We start from the raw sequence: 17,804 nt of genomic DNA on the forward strand, positions 1-17,804 counted from the left end.
GTAAATATGAATATTGATATAAAAATATAAATCTTAATGAGTACTTGGAAGCTACATGTTATGTATGCAATGGAGCATGTAGGAAATAAATTACCTCCTTGTAGGATTACTATTGGGAGGAAAATGCAAAACACACACAGATTTGCATCTGAGTTAGGAAATGCATAAGCATGAATCTGTATGTTATATGAAAAGCATGTAAGATTCTCTATATTGACATGAAGTTTTTCAATGGTGCAGCTAGATAATAAATTAAAAACAATTATATATGCAAAAATCATAGTCAAAAGGAATATAAGTGATGCAAGTCAACAGTATGCAATATGCCCACAAGATAGACAAGCTCAATATATTTTACATTGCCTTAAAAACATACCTTTCCTAATTGGAGGAAATGGCAATGAAAGTCATCTACCATCTAGACTTCTAGGTGGTAGATGACTTTCATCACCTGGTTAAATGCCACCACCATCACCTTGCTCATTGGAAGGTGTGAAGTGGCTGTTGCCATGTTTTGTGTCCAGAGTAGTGTCTCTGGTTTCTGTACCCTGCTTTTCTTCTTTGTGCAGTGTGGATAGTGCACTGGGTGCACTTCATCACACCATACTCGTTCAACTAGGGAATCATATCCTCCTCTATTTGAGGATACAGTAGTAAAGCAGTTTCCACAGGCTGTCAGATTGTGCATAGTACCAAACCTGTTGGCAAAGTACTTCAGGGGGGGCATCCCAATCACATGGCAAATAATCCTGATACTGCTTACTCTGCCAGGTTGTCTGGAAGGCATGTGAGTATAACAGCCTGTGTTTTTTTTTTTTTTTTTTTTGTGGGGGGGGGAGACACTTAGATGGGAGTCTGGGCATTTGCCATGTTGGGATTGTCCACAAGTCCTTCCCTTTCTTGCATGCTACTACTACTTTTTAAATGTTCCCAATATTCCACTACTATGAAAGACAGCATAAAAATTTAGTGTCACTGTGGTAAAAAAAATCTCCCACAAAAGCTAAACAAAAAAAAATTGCAAAAAATAATAAAATATAACAAAAAAAAAAAAATCCAACAGAGCAACAGTATTCCATGTAAAAAAAAACATTGACACATAGAATTTATTATCATTTGAGGGCTCAATAACATCAACAAAGTATACTGCTACATAAAACATCCAAACTTGATGTGTTATTTATCATTAAATCTCAAGTGGCATCCCCTACAATTATCGCTCACCTAAACTTTATGCATTACATCATGCACGATGTCTTTCTTCTTAAAAAAGGCATCATGGAATATGCTTTGTCAAGTCTAATGATATCCTATGTCAAAGGTTATCAGATCTGGAATCTCCTTTATATGATATGCTTTGGCTCAAGATTTCCTTGTATCATTTTTTGCCTTCATTTGATGCCTTTACCATTCCCCTAATTGTGATGACTAACTGATCTTTTTGATTGTTTATCTTCAAAAATTAATCACGGATACTTTAATTACCTAAATGAGATAATCTTTCTTGGAGATTTCAACATCCATAATTCCATCTGGCTCTCTTCTCTAACTTAACTGACAAAGCTGGAAGAGAAGCCATTTGCTGTCAGCAGAGATCTAAAGCAAATTTTCACTTACCAGAATACCAGATAATCCTCATTTCCTCCCAAAACACTGGATTGTATTTTGTATCTCTTCCTCCAAATACACTATTGATGTTAGCTCTCCTCTTGGCATCTCTGAACTTAACCTTGTCCATATTTCTTTTTCTATGCAACAAACGAAATACATGTTTCATTTTTAGTTTGCACTGCTTTGGTACATTTGTTAAAGAATTAAGGCTTAGATAAGAGTTAGCGGTTTTGAGTGAAGTAGGGAATAAGGCACTTGTCCAGCAAATATGATTTCAGTCATTAGATTAGAGCAAGTGTTTGAATTAGGAGAGCAGAAACAGTAATCAGCCCATGGAAAAGAGGCACAGAAATTCCAAAGTCATCCTATTGGATACTCATCTGAACTGCATATCCAATAGGATGACTTTTGAATTTCTGTGCCTCTTTTCCATGGGCTGATTACTGTTTCTGCTCTCCTAATTCAAACACTTGCTCTAATCTAATGACTGAAATCATATTTGCTGGATGAGTGCCTTATTCCCTACTCCACTCAAAACCCCTAACTCTTATCTAAGCCTTAATTCTTCAACAAATGTACCAAAGCAGTTCAAACTAAAAATGCAACATGTACTCAATGACTCTAGTTTAAATCTCCAGCTTCTCACTCAGCTTACACTAGAGTTCATAACAGCTGCAAAAAAATCAACAAGACTCTGTAAGGGCCAAATGCACTAAGCCTGCATCCTTCTCAGATGGGCAAGGCTATTGACAGAACTTCTGCCATACTACGAGGGGTTTCCGAAAAGTAAGGTAACACTTTTTTTTCCTTAATAATGGTGAAAGAGAATGAAATAAGACAAAGTGAACAGATAGACTCATTAATAACGTTCAAAAAAACTGCCATTGCAGTGTGACACTACTTCGCCTCACAGCTAATTCTAGTCACATCCACGGTCTCTTGTGCACAAAAAATTTAAAACTTCCTACTGTCTGAAAAGTCATGTCTAGTGTTCTGGGATCGCCAAGGTTTTCTGTTGTTAGACTTCTTGCTGAAGAGAGGAACAATCAATACAAAACTTTGCTGTGCAACATTGGACAAACTGAAAGCTAGCATTCGATGCAATATGGTGGCTACCGTGCAAGTGTGGTCCAAAACAGGTGTCCATGCTGTGTATGGTGGAAAGGTGATGTCAAAGAAGCAGGTGTGTTTTTGTTGCAATGAATTTAAAGCAGACCATGGTAACACTGAAGATTGACATTGAGCAGGCAGGCTTTCATTGAGCAAGACAGAAGACAACATTCCGCATTAAATGAGTGCATCATGAAATTGCAAAAGTGGTGAACTTGAGTAAATCCACTGTTTACAAAATTGTTCACGATGTCCTTTGCTTTCAAAATATGCTCTCGAAAGTTATGCTTTCAAAAGGGGTACCATCACAATTGTCAGAGGATCAGAGGCAATGTGCATGGCGATGTGTCTGGAGAATCTGTTGCAGTACAGCGACAAAGGTGAGGATTTTCTCAGTTGCCTAGTCACAGGAGACAAAATATGGGTTCATCACTTTACCCTGGAGAGCAAACAAGACTCCATGACCTGGAAACATCCACGGTCTCTTGTGCACAAAATATTGAAAACTTCCCACTGTCTGAAAAGTCATGTCTAGTGTTCTGGGATCGCCAAGGCTTTCTGTTGGTAGACTTCTTGCTGAAGGGAGGAACAATCAGTGCAGAACTTTGCTGTGCAACATTGGACAAACTGAAAGCTAGCATTCGATGCAAGTAACCAGGACTCCTGACAAGCGGTGTGATTTTGGTGCATGACAATGCTACTCCACTGCACACCACTTATGAGTGGTTTGCCTGTAATCATTGGGAAACTCTGCCACCTCCCTCACCCCCATAGCTCAGGCTTTCATTTGTTTGGCACCCTCAAGAAACACCTTTCCGGAAAGCATTTCATTATTGTTGAAGAAATTCATCAAGCAATGTGATGTTGGTTACAGGATGTGGGCATGTACTTCTTCAGTGCTGGTATTGATAAACTGATCTGTTGTTGGGACAAGTGCATCAATAAATTTGGAGACTTTGTGGAGAAGTATTGCATGTTCAATTATTTGTTGGTGCATAATTTCAACTTCCTATTATTAAACATCTTTGAGAAAAAATGCGTTAGCTTACTTTTCGGAAACCCCTCCTATGTTTCCACTACCCTCTATCTTTCTCTTTCATACTGATGGGAAAATAGTAATATTTAAAGATAAGGGAGACCTCTTGGCATCAGTCTTCTCTCCAACCCTCGTTTAGATGGCAAAAGCAAATTTCCATCTGCCGGTTCACAAATCACTTACACTATTCTCTGATCTTTCACCAGCAGGACAGAAAATACTCTGTAGCCTTGATAACACCCATCCAGAACTTTCACATTTACAAGTTCTCATTCTCATCTAGTCTGCCCAACAGCATAGAATCAAGCTTTTATCCATTTTGTTCATAAAACAAGAGGTAAAAGTTAGTCATCAAACTGTTGTTCCATTCCCCTTACCTCAGTACTCTCATAAGTGATCTAAAAGGTGATTAACAGTCAGATTCTTTGCTGCTTAGATCCAACAGTTATTTATGAACAATTTGGATTCCGCTATTCTTGTGCTATAATAGACCTCATTACTAAGCTTATCTTTGGATATAGGCCAAGAAAAAATTTGAAGAAACTCATGCAGTTGCTCTTGATATTTTTGAGGCATTTGATTGAGTCTGGCATCATAACCTCCTTACACTAAGTTGTTATCATGTGGTCCTGTCCCCTTCCCTTTGTGAGTTGATCCTGTTCATTGCTTTTGTGATGACATTACATTCCATTGTTCTTTTTTTCATTTATAAAACCTTCTAGTGCTCAGATGACTCAAACCTCACAATTGTCTATGGACAGTGCATAAACACTAACACTCATCTTCTAGCCATTTTCAAGACTAAGATTTGTCTTCTTGAATTGACTTTCACATCTTGCCTATCCTGATATTAATACATTGTGTGTATAGCCTCTTCTGCCTCCAAAATTTCTGATTATAAACAATATTTTTCTTCTGTCAACTCCTGACCATTCATAAATTCTACCTATCTGTTCTTATATTTGAGATGGCACACCAAAAACCTTCCTTAGAATGCTTGATTGTATCCAGAAGAGAACCATTCACTTAACAGATGCCCTCTCTCTCTCTCTCACCGACTCTCTCCAGTTGCTTTCCCATGGACTCCATTTCTGCATTATATCTTTTCTATAGTTATTTCTATGAACACTGTTCCACTGAATTGACTACCAACATTTCTCCACTTACCTCTGATCATGCATGACTGGTGGTCATGTATGAGTAGAGGTAAATGGAGGACCATTGAACCATATATGGACGATGATCAGCAGATACTGGTCAGCATCCATATATGGTTCAGCTCCTAACTCACTAAACCCACTTCTTGTCCTCCTTCTTCATTCAGTTTGGGTTTTTTTTCATTTATGTCTGAAGCAACTCAAGTCAGTGTTATTATGTCTGTTAATTGCATGTGTTCTAATGGCCAGTTTGCCTGTTTTGCAGGATAAAAAACCCAAGTTTCTGGGAGGACTTTGTTTAGTATATCTGTCCCTTTCCTCTACCATTTTCAGAAAATAATACAATGAATACAAGTCTTCAAGAAACACATTAACAGATTTCTTTGTCATCGCTTGTTACGTGTCATAGGCCTTAAGATCTCATCTGCGAGGTTGATATATGTATTAAAAATGTCACAGTACACTGGCAGTAATAAATAATGTTGGAAATAATTCGTATTGGAGTGTTTTATTACTACTGCTGAGTCTAAATATAGTCTCTCTAACTTCTAATGACTATTTTTCTATTGAATGAAGGTGCTTCCAAAGTATTTGCTGTTCCTGACTTGCCATAATGTTGGTAGTGAATGTGTCTTTATCTACTTCATGGCATGTTAACAATCATCTTTCCCTTCCATGTTTTGCCAAATTGCAGACACAGGGTACTTTGTGTATTCCTGGATGTGATGGAGGATGCATTTTGTCCTTTAATGAGTGGATAAGGGTTCCAGTTTGAGGTGTGGTTTGAACATTGTGTGAAGCTTATATTTATGTAGTACTTTAGCTATCTTTTCAGATGTACCTTAGATATAGTGAGAGCTGTGTACATGTAAATTCAAGAATATGTAATTGAAACAAACAAAATAAAGTAAAAAAATTATTTGCCAAATATTTTATTATTTTATTTATCAGTGTGAGAATAACATGTCATTTTCAATGGCAGGGCTGGTCTCACCCATAGAGAGTGTCAGTTAGGACTGTAGGATTTTGACATTGACACTCAGTCTATGTGTCTGTGTTTGCTTTCTTGCCAGTGTGTGTGCTCAGTGTTTTCTTTGTGTCCATGAAAATGCCTTTATTGACCAAAGCAAAATATTGGAACAATAATTTATTAATGAAATAAATTTACTTTGTATTTATTATCTATACACACGTTTATTTCACTCACCAACTAAATTTTTTTTATCCAGTTAGAGGACTCCATGTTAGAATGTCAGTTTTTTTTTTCTTTCCCTGTTGCAGTTTGAGTTGTTTCCAACAATTGCAATGTTATTGCCTGTTATGAACGGGCATTTTTTTTTGGGAGAAAAAATACTTACTTGTACATATTCTAGTTTCAGTAAAATTGTTTTTTGCTGAAACTTTTTTTTTTGCAGGGACAGAAAATGACAGATAACTGCTGCTACCATGTCATGGCTTTAAACCTTGATACTTATATTGTCTACAATAGTGTGAGTTCTCAATTTTTTTTGAGATGTAGGGTTAAAATTCAGAGCTTCAGAAGAAGTCCTACTTGCCATACCAAAAATCAACCAACTCAGGAACCTCTAGTTAATAACTTGAATTGAACCTCTAATTATTTCTTCAGGAAGTGCTGTGAATGCACAAACCATTTCTACCAGACTGCACTGGCACAACTTTTTTATTTTCTGTGTATATTTTTATAAACATTTTAAGTAAGTTAGAAATTTAAACAAAAAGCTCAGTGTTTTGTTACAATTATGCTTTTTCTTTCATGATTATTTACTGAACTCAATGAAATAACATTTTTTTTTATTTTTAGCTGACAGAAAAATGTAAAAAAGCTCTCATAAGGGTATTCAAGGTAAGAAAGTCTTATGTACTGTTTTAAGCATTTATATTCAGTACCACTTTCATGATTGTTGAAATTTTTTTTCTCTCTTTTTGATTTTAGATCTGTGATTATGATAATGATGGAATTCTTAATGATTATGAACTTAATCAATTCCAGGTAAGTTTTTTTATATATACATATATTTCTATATACTAGAAAAATGCTAAAATATATGCAATGCAAAACACCTCATCATTTTTTCTGTGAGAAGAAATTTATTAAAGATGCTATATGTTTTGGATTTATATTCTTATCAAACATGTGGTTTATATTTTTTAGAAAGAATTGATATTATACTAGTTTTCGTTAAAGAATTCCTATTTTATTGAAAACATTGAGATAAAACAATACCTAATATTGAGTTTTCTTTGTTTTTTAACACATTTTCACATTTATCTAGTTGTTTTAAGCTATAGCATTCAACACTAAACACAAAGACATACTTCTTGAATGGCATGCAGTTTCATGGTAAATTTCAAAACAGGGAATTGGATAGTAAGCCTTATTTGTGGCTCTGGTCCTACAGGAGGTTCTACCAAGGAAGTAGTAGTTTTTTTTGGGAAGCTGACAATACTGAAAAAAATGCTGTATTGGATATCTAAACAGTAAATGGAAATGAATACCTGGCAAATAGAAATGTTTTGAAAAAATTTAGAAAAAACAGTAGAACTAATAATTGCAAGTCACTGCTGAATTTCTATTCATTACTAATGTCATCTTCCAACATAAAAATGTGAACAAATTCACGTTTTATGAAGACTAGAAAAAAAGCAGTCTTGCTAAACTCAAGACTATGTAACCTATAGTGAAATTTCCATACTGGTTCAGGATACAAGAGCATACAAGGGATTTGAAAATAGAAAGACATTGCCATTTAGCATTTTTATGATCAACATAAAAATGCATTGAGCAAAAGAAAAATGCAAGAAAGTCCAAAAAATAATTAAAGTTGAGCAACTCAGCGGTAAGCTCTAGATTGTTTCAGTAAGGAAATACCATGAGTAGACATATTACTTAAAATTATAATAATGGAATTAACTTGTAAAATATTATTTATTAGTAGAATTTTCGCCTGAGTATTACAGGCATCTTCAGTACATGTAAAAAGGCTAATTAAACAATAACTGACAAATTCAAAAGGGCATCACCTAAGTAGCTCGTAAGATAACTGAAAAAGGTCATTAAGTTTCCTAACTTATTTAAAAAAAAAAAACATATACATATATACTACACAATTAAAAAGTTAGAAAGATCAGCTGATTTAAAGAGTACAATCTCCCATAATGGGATAGATGTAGACCATCGGATCTGTTTAAGTTGGGAGAGAAGTAAAGTTTCACATGTTTCTTTATAAAGCCGTTCCATGAGGAACCGACTTTTGTGAAGGACTCTTGTCTTGTTCCAGTGAACTCTATGTCTAGTGTTGATGGCATGCTCTGTAAGTCCAGACTTTAAAAATATTTGATTTTGTAATGCATTCTGGTTATTTTTCCTTTAAAAATATGTTATATCAACAAATCGAAGGAATAGCAATGGGCAATCCTATTTCTCCTGCTATTGCCAACTTCTATATGGAGCACTTTGAACAACATATTTTTGACAACATTTCACCTAGACCTACTCACTGGTTCAGATATGTAGATGACATTTTCGCTATCTGGAATGGCTCTTATGATGAATTACAACAGTTTCTCTCTAAATTAAATGCACTTCATCCAAGGATCCAGTTCACCCTAGAAATAGAAGTAAATAAGCAGTTAGCCGTTTTAGACCTATTAAGGCTTTGCCAACCAGATGGTAACCTACATTTCTTAGTGTATTGGAAGGAGACTCATAGAGGCCATTATATCCATGCTGAATCTCATCACCATTCCAGTCAAAAGGCAGGAACTATTAAAACACTGGTTCATCGGGCCCACACCTTTTGACCTTCAGAGGAACTATTACAAAAAAGAATTGCAATATATTATTTCCTCTTTTCTGTCTAATGGTTGTAAAAATTCTTTCATCAAAACAGCTTTAAGTAGTTTGATATATCTTCCTCTTCAAACACAGAAGAAATAACGCGTATTCCTATCCCTTAAGTACAAGGCATTAGTGAACGCATAGCGAAAGTTTTAAAACCGCTAAATATTTTTGTAGCCTTTTGACCCATCAGAAAAATCGCCACCTTTCTCACTTCTCCAAAGGACAAACTTCCACATCTAAGTCATCCAGGTGTCTACTAAATTCCTTGCTCTTGTGGGTTATCTTGTTTCCGACAAACAGGAAGATCTGCTTTTATTCGGATAGAAGAACACAAGTCGAATATTCAGTACCTTGAACCTGAACAGTCTGGACTTGCAGAGCATGCCATCAACACTAGACATAATTCTTGTAGATAGGCTTATACATTGGTAACACATAACTATTACATTATTTAAGGAATTTACAACGTATACTGGAATATTAATTAAAAGAAACTTTAATAAATACCTCCTATATTTTGGCAATGTCATATTGCCATCTTCATGGGAACATACAAATATGAGACGTGCACGCATGCACCAAAAAGTAAATGAAACAGAAGAAAGAAAACTACTGTTGTTCCTAGAGTCCTAAAGGTGTCCCCTAGTGGGTTATATTGGGTTGTCTTGGCTGTTGGGCTGAAGTTCTCAAGATACAAGCTTCCCAAATTTGGGGCAGATACATTCACCAGCAATCCCCCCCCCCTCCTCACAACAATATGGGGTTATAAAAACACTATATAACAAGGAAAAATTAATCTGTTCAGATGACAATACCCTAACCACATCCTTAACACTTTCTTAGCCAATGGCTATAACTCCCGAAAAATCCAAAAAATATTAAAACCAGTTAACCACAACTCTTCCCCACTTCATAACAAAGATTACACTAAATCCATCACCATTCCCTATATATTGGGGCACCTCTGAAAAGTTAACCAAAATCTTAAAAAAATTTGACCTGACTTTTTATTACAAACCATATAAAAAATTGGCATCCCTTATCCGCTCCACCAAAGACCAACCACTTCCCCTAGACCTCCCTGGGGTATACCAGGTTCCTTGCAATTGTAAATTGTCCTACTTTGGCCAAACAGGCAGGACAGCAAATGTCAGGATTTCGGAACACAAAGACTACATCCAGTTTCACCAGTGTAGCCACTCTGGGCTTGCAGACCATGCTTTGGATACCTGTCACAGAATAAGTTGAAAGAAAGCCACATTAATACATCACAGCAAATTTAAATATGAAAGATTGTTCATGGAATCAGCCTCAGCTCTAAAAACTTTCCAAACCTCAACAAATTTGGGTGCATGAGACTGCCCCAAATTTGGGAAGCTTGCATCTTGAGAACTTCAGCCCAGTAGCCAAGACAACCCAATATAGCCTGCTAGGGGACACCTTTAGGACCCTAGGAACAACAGTAGTTTTCTCTCTTCTGCCTCATTTGCTTTTTGTAGTGCCTGCATGCACATGTCATAGTTGTATGTCCCACAAAGATGGCAATGTGACATTGCAGAAATATAGAAAGTGTTTATTAAAGTTTCTTTTAATTAATATTCCAGTATATGTTGTAAATTCCTTAAATAATTTAATAGTCATGTGTTACCAATGTATAAACCTATCTACAAGAATTAAGACACTTCTGATTAAATCAATCTATACCTTGATATTTTTCTGTGTCTTCTTCCTACCATCTTGGCATCAAACACCTGTTTTGCTAACCTTTCCTCTCCTGTTCTGTTTTAGTGACCAAAACACCTTATGTCTGTGTGGTACTTTTCCAGCATCTAAAACAAAATAGATAAATTGGCTGTAGTAGAGAAAAAAATTAATAGTCAAAAGAAACTCACCCACAACTCGTCACTGGAAGTTTAGCAGGCAATGCTTTTCGAGCATAATTAATATGCTTGTCTTTCAGTTTTACATTTTTAATTATGTTCCTTTGGTAATGATCACTATGAATAACACCTTTCTTCTTAACACATTCATCCAATTTTAAACAAAAAATGGCTCATAACTAGCACTAGTGTTATCCTCAAAGAAACTAAAGAGATGATTCATTGAGAAGATATTCTGAAGAAATGATGTCAGAATGTTTTCTGCGAAAAGGAAGACAAGTTCTGGGCATGACCCATTTCATTTTATTCTTCCATCTGTTTCCCATAAAAACAAATTCAAAATATTGTTAAATTTATGTAACAAATGATGTGTTTACATCACCTGATTAAGAGATCTCAATAAAGCAGTTTTCAAAAAAAAAAATGTAAATGTCCCAAAACTACATTTAGAGATTCGGGTATTTCTAGTATTAACTTTAAACATCTGTATTACCACTTTAATATTGCTGATGTCACATTGAAAGTTATTCATGTCAGATGAGAGAAACTGTCACAGAGCAATAAATAAAAACAAACTGATGCTGAAAATAGGAAACAGCATTGAGCTCAAATGTGAAAAAGCTGCACAGAAAAGATGAGAGAGAGAACATTAGCAATATGGGAAATTTGTTTGGTTTGGCATCAGGTGCCAAAACAAAGAAAAAAATTGAAATGCTGAAACATTGTCAGATAAGGAATACATGGGAATATTAGAAGCCTAGAAAGAGAGACTTCTCGAGACCAGAGGAAGATGAAAATCGTTTAGGGTGACATGACTTATTTCATAGGTCAAAGTTTGAATAGATTTTAATATTATTATTAGCACCAGACCTCCATGCACTCAAACAACTCATTGCTGGAGGCAAACACTCATAAAGCCCATCAAACCATGCCTTGAACTCATTCAGTGTATCTTCATTTACCACAGTGTCAGGCAATGCATTCCACTCACCGACCACTTTCCATGCAAAGAACCTGTTCACATCCCCATCTATGAAAAGTTTCTTCCACATTAACCTGGTAACAACTGTTTACCAACTTAAATGTCTCAATCATATGCCCTCTCTTCCTCCTATTCACAAGGCTTTGCAAACTGCATTCCTTCAATCTGTCTTCATGTTCCTCATCCCAAAGACCAGTTATAACCTAAGTCATCTCTTGACCCTTTCCAATATATCCTCATTACTGTGAAAACTAGGGGACGAAATCTTGTATAACAATAGAACCAGAACCTCTTTATTTCTACAAGTTATGGTCCTCTGCATCATTCCCCTAATTTGATGTGATGTCTTAACAGCTTGTGCAGTGTGACCTCTGAACTTTCGTTTTCCTTCATTTTCCTTCACTACCACCACTTATCTTCTCAACTTCCACCAAAATTTCCCCTCTAAATTTACACTTTGCATCCCATTGTTGCCTACCAAATTCAGAACCTTAAACTTTGCAACATTGAATTGATAGTTCCATACTGTTGCCCACTCATACAATCTATTCATGTCCTTTTGTAAGGTCACAACATCTGCTTGATTCCTAATCACACTCCTTAGTTTTTGCATTATCTGCAAACAGTTGTTATCACCAGTTGAGCCTATCCCAATAACATTAATATGCAAAATAAACAACAGTGGTCCCAAAACGGACCTCTGTGGCACACCACTAGTGACTTTCCTCTTTCAAGATAGTCTCCCCCACACAATTTATTGATACCTGATATCTATTCACCTACCCAACTCACTAGCCTGTTATTCAGTCCCACCTGCTTCAGTTTAGCGACCAACATTTGGTGTGGCAGTCTATCAAATCCTTTGCAAAATTTAAGTATACTACTTGTATATTCATCTCCCTTGTCCAATATATTCATCACTCACCTTGTTATGCTACATAAGCAAGTTGGTTAAACACTACCTTCTGTTAACAAATCCATGCTGACAAGCACAAAGAATTCCACTGTTATCAACCCATTTCTGTTTTCTAGTTCTCACCAACCTCTCCATTACCTTAGCTACAACTCCAGATATACAGATCTGCTTATAATTTGTTTTGTATTACCCTTATCACCACCTTTGCGAATTGGAAAAATTTTGCCTTCCTTTCACTCCTTTGAGACTTGTGCTGTTGCAAAACTCTTGTTAAACAAATAGCTTACTTAACAAATAATTTCCTATACTTCTTGCTTGCTCACCATTAAGTTTACTCTCATTTCATTCTTTGCACTTGAGCTTCTGATTTCACACTGAGGATGAAACATCCTGATGAACTGCTCACTGAATATCTCAATTATGTCCTCAGCAGCAGTTACCCATCTCCCATTTTCATCTGTTAACATCATCTTACCATAATTCTTCTTCTTTTTACTTGCCACATATAGAAAACCTCACCATTGTTTTTCTTCACCTGATTTGCTGATTTCTGCTCATACTGCACTTTTTTTTGTGCTTATCAACAGAGTTACTCTCCTTACCTGCTCTTTAGACTCTCATCAACTAATTATTACCATTATTCATCTTGTGCTGCCTCCAAAGTGTCTTGTTCCTGATTTCATGCTTAATCCCCTTATGCATCCATTTTACACCTACCTTATTCGGTTTTTTGACCTTCAGAATACATTCACACATTAATGCTGTTATATATTTCTTTTCCAAGCAGCATTTATTTCCTTACCACTCAGCTCCTCGTTCCAAAATCACAGTCTTGTACTTCCATATACTTCCTCACAGAAGTCTTCATGTGGCTAGCCACAACCCAAGCATTCACTTCATAATCACTCTCACCAACTGGAGGGAAATACAAAACCCCCTTCACAATTACATTCTGTGAAGAAATTATCAGATCTAAAACTCCTGATCCTTGCATGCCTTCCTTTACACAAGAACTCAAGACATTCATTTTCTTATTTCCAAATGTTATCTTTATTCCAATCTATACTGCCATAATTAAAATCACCCATAATAATCACTCTTCCCATGTTCACTAACCTCAGTTCCTTATATATTTCTTCATCACCATCCTCTACATTTCCTGGTCTATAGTAATATCCAACTAAATATCTCCTTCTGTCTATCTCCACCTCACACCACATAATTTCCAAACCATTGCCATCTTTGTTGGTTGGAATTTCCTCGCATCTACCCTTGCCTAATTATTTTTATCACATATATCCATTCAGTCTCAACTACTCCTCTTGCATCCTGATCTATTCCATTTCTATGCTGATCATCCTCATACATATATACACACATTCAATACTACTTCTGACATCCACTCTCCCTATGCTGTATTTCCCTGTCCACCCAGGCACCTCCTGTTTCCTGTTCCTCTTGCATTCCTGTTCTCTCTTCATCTCTCACACTACTATTGTTTTCATTGCCAAGCTTCATTCTCTTCTGTTCTGTACCACTCTCTTGATCTTTCACTTCATCTCTTACTTTAGATTTTGATTACATGGAAAACAACTTCTTGTAGAATATTAGTTATTAATCACCTTTTACTACTAACCAGTCAGTTATTAATAATAATAAAGCAGTCTGCTATGAAGAAGCAGATAAGGCCATTTCGTAATAATGTTAACCTAATACCAGTGATTCTCACTATAATAATGACAGACAGGTATCAAAAAGTGGTATGTGAGGGATTTGAATCTGCCAGATTTAAGGACTGATCCATTATGACCAGTGGATCAGTCCTAGAACCATTGTTGTTTAATCTATACATTAATGATATTCAAAATGTAGCTAACGGGAGATCTTTAGTTTGCTGATGATGCACAGATAGGCAGAGCAATCAGAGATGTTATTGATATACAACATTTACAAGGGGATTTGAATTGGCCTGAAGTGTAGGCAAATGACAATGGCTATCAATTCAATATAAAGTTATGCACTTTGGTAAGATGTGATATCCAACAGCATATTATATTAGTGGGATTATGCTTGGAATATCTGACACGACTAGAGATCTCGGAATTATGGTGGATAGAAAGTTGAAGTTCAAACATCACATAACAAAAATTGCAAATACAATTCAGAGGATAATTGCAGTGTCAAAATGAACATTGACATATAACGATATGGAAGTTATTTACAAGTCCTTGATATGACTGCAGCTGGACTACTGTGGAAGACCAAGATATAGGTGGATTGATATAGTAAAAAGTGCCTTAGAAGATAGAAATATGAGATCTGATAATATTGGAGTCTGTAGTGTGTAGATGTGGTTGCTTGGGTTTCAAAGGGATAGAGAAGCTGTGGAAAGACTGCAGAGAAGTATTAAAAAGATATCGGAATTATGAAATCTCGATTATGAGGATAGACTTGAGAGTGTGTGGACTGCAGACACTGGTAGACAGAAGAAAGAGGGGCGATATGATTTAGGCCTAGAAACTTTTGAGAGGATGCAACAGGATATTGGTTGATAAAATTTTTCATTATAAGGAAGTTGGGGAGAGGACAAGAAGGCATCTGTGAAAGTTAAGTTTGTGTGCAGTTAAGAAAGGGGCAAGAGCTAGATTTTTCTCTCATAGAGCCATGAGTGGAATAGGTTGCCTGCTGCATTACTGAGTGCATCTGGTGTGAATGAGTTCAAGAAATAGTATGACAGCTAGTGTGAGTGATGTATGGCCTCTCTTAATGAGTCCTTGACACTCTGGACGTCTAATAATAATAAACTCACACACTGCAGATATTGTTGTAATGGAATGTTTTACAATTGTCTATGACTTTGGTTTGGACTTTCTGATATTTGATGTAGTCAATAAATTAATGGTGTTTGATATGGGAGCTTTTGATATGACAGAAGCATGAAAATATCAACTGCATTGCGAATGGAGAACCTATAGAAGAAGTAAAACATTTCAGCTACTTAGGCATGATTTTTAGTGAAGATGGTAAATTAAATATGAAAATAGACAACAGAATCAACAAAGCTGGTATGGTAGAAAGTCAATTGAATAAATTGATATGGAATAAGTGAGAAATTAGTTGGAACACTAAATTAGCTGTATACAAGACAGTGTTCAAACCAGTTTTAACTTATGGATCTGAGAGCTGGGTCAGAAGTAAAACACTTGACCAAAGACTAGAGACCGCAGATATGAGAGTCCTGAGAAAGATTAGAGGTGTGAACAGATGGCATCAATGACAATATCATATTATAAACAAGGATATTAGGAAAGAACTTGACATTATTAGCATCCAGGAATGTGTTAGCAGAGCTAATCTTCAGGGGGTATGGTCACTTAAACAGAATGGGAGAGGAAAGATTGGCAAAACAAGCGTTCTGTAGGAAAAAGACTCAGAGGAAGACCAAAATATAGGTGGATTGATATGGTAAAAAGTGCCTTAGAAGATAGAAATATGAGATCTGATAATGTTAGAATCTTGATTTGGAGGAAAATTGTAGATAGGAATTAGTAATGATGCAAGTTTTTCACATAGTACTATCATATCCTGTACACCCCTTGAGAGTACATATTGGGAATTTGATGATGATGATGATTCTACTGAATTCTTTTAGAGGTTCTGTATTTAGATTATTACTACCAGATGATTGAATAGAAAATTTTTAATTGAAATCTTCTGTTAGATATATTGCAAATATTTGTGTGATGTTCTTATACAGTAAAGAATGTCTTTGAATGCTATGTATTCATTCCATTCAAGTACATTTATTAAAGAATCAGAAGATAATTCAAAATAGTTTGTGTATTGTCTTAAAAATTAGTGTTAATATTACTGTTTAATTTATTTCACTTTTTCACTTCCTGCAATATATATTTCAGCGAAGGTGTTTCAATTCTCCTCTTCAGGCCCAAGCCTTGGATGATGTAAAAGCTATAGTTAGGAAAAATATCAGTGATGGAGTTGTTGATGATGGGCTAACAGCAACAGGTTATTAAATATTTCTGCTTTTTGTTAAATGTAAATGTTCAGTCATTTCTTATACATGTGCATGTAATAAAGAATGAACTGCATTCTAATGAACACAGAAATGAAATTTTTTTGGTAAATGTGTTTAAAATAATAAGAATATTTTATCTGTCTTCCATTATTTAAAAGAAACATTCCATTTGACAAAGCCAGTGGCTTGTTTTGGCTGTCTATATCCCACATCTTGAATTAAAGTTTACTATCTCATATCTTCTTTAGAGAACTACAGTCAACCCTCCTACAACGCGGTACTCTTATAACACAGTTTCCATATAACACAGAGCCAAAATTGCGACAGCCCTCCTATAACGCAGTACTCTTATAACACGGTTTCCATTCAACAACATTCCATCAACTTAATTGTTTTAAGAAGATTCTCTATAGCATGAATTTATCTATGTGTTAAATTTTTACAGTTGAAATTAACAGGGAATTCCCTTCTTTTTGGTGAAGGTACATCACCATTTTCCAATTTCAGTTATCAGGGAATTCCCCTATAAGCGAAGAAACGATGCGAGATTGTTCACAGTGCTCTGTTTTAATGCTTAAAATAGACCGTATGATTGGCTGTTGCATATTTGCATGAATTTTTTTTATCCAATAGCGCTGCCGAACTTTTGCTGTTGCAACCATCCACTTTGCCGTCAATTTTAAGTGCAACTTAGTAGGAAACTGTCTGTAAATCCGTGCAGACGTACATATCACGATTAATGTTCAATAAAGTGCATTTTGCTTGCTTAATTTGTGTTATCGTAATTGGACAACATTACACAATACTGTAGGTAATATTTTTTATTTGTTGTAATATAATAATAATAAAATAATTGTTAACCCCAGGTTTGCATAATGTCGGACACAAAAGAAACAAGAAAACAGTTAAAAAGAAAGTTTATATCTCTTGAGGACAAAATCCAAATTTTAAATCGTTTAAAGGGTGGAGAAAAAATATTGTCTGTTGCAAAATCGATAAATTTGAATGAAATAGTAAACATCCCAGCTGCAGAAATAGTAAGCATTGCTTCTCGTTTAAGCGGCGAAGGATTTGCATTAAACCATCAAGATGTAGAAGAACTACTTCAGGAAGAAACCTTAGATGAGGAAGAATTGATGGAATTAGTTGATGCATCTACCTCAAATGCATTGGTAGACGAAAATATGAAAAACGAATCGGTGCCAAATCTCAAT

The 17,804-nt window shown here is 35.6% G+C and overlaps 1 protein-coding gene across 5 annotated transcripts in view; it reads left to right on the forward strand.

Annotated features, from left to right (window-relative positions):
* Miro (mitochondrial Rho GTPase) overlaps positions 1 to 17,804 on the forward strand; it is a 439,377-nt gene that overhangs the window by 181,122 nt on the left and 240,451 nt on the right. For all 5 annotated transcript variants that reach the window (XR_016550640.1, XM_090415513.1, XM_090415514.1 and 2 more), the window contains exons 9-11: positions 6,737 to 6,778; positions 6,869 to 6,925; positions 16,472 to 16,580. Coding sequence is in view for 4 of the 5 variants with exons in the window: in XM_090415513.1 (XP_090271639.1) it covers positions 6,737 to 6,778; positions 6,869 to 6,925; positions 16,472 to 16,580 (208 nt within the window). In the remaining variant the exon portion in view is untranslated. The remainder of the gene's footprint in view (positions 1 to 6,736; positions 6,779 to 6,868; positions 6,926 to 16,471; positions 16,581 to 17,804) is intronic.

This window comes from Typopeltis vanoorti, chromosome 3, assembly GCF_054136105.1.
Source record: "Typopeltis vanoorti isolate ZY-2024b chromosome 3, IOZ_Tvanoo_1.0, whole genome shotgun sequence".
NCBI lineage: Eukaryota > Metazoa > Arthropoda > Arachnida > Uropygi > Thelyphonidae > Typopeltis > Typopeltis vanoorti.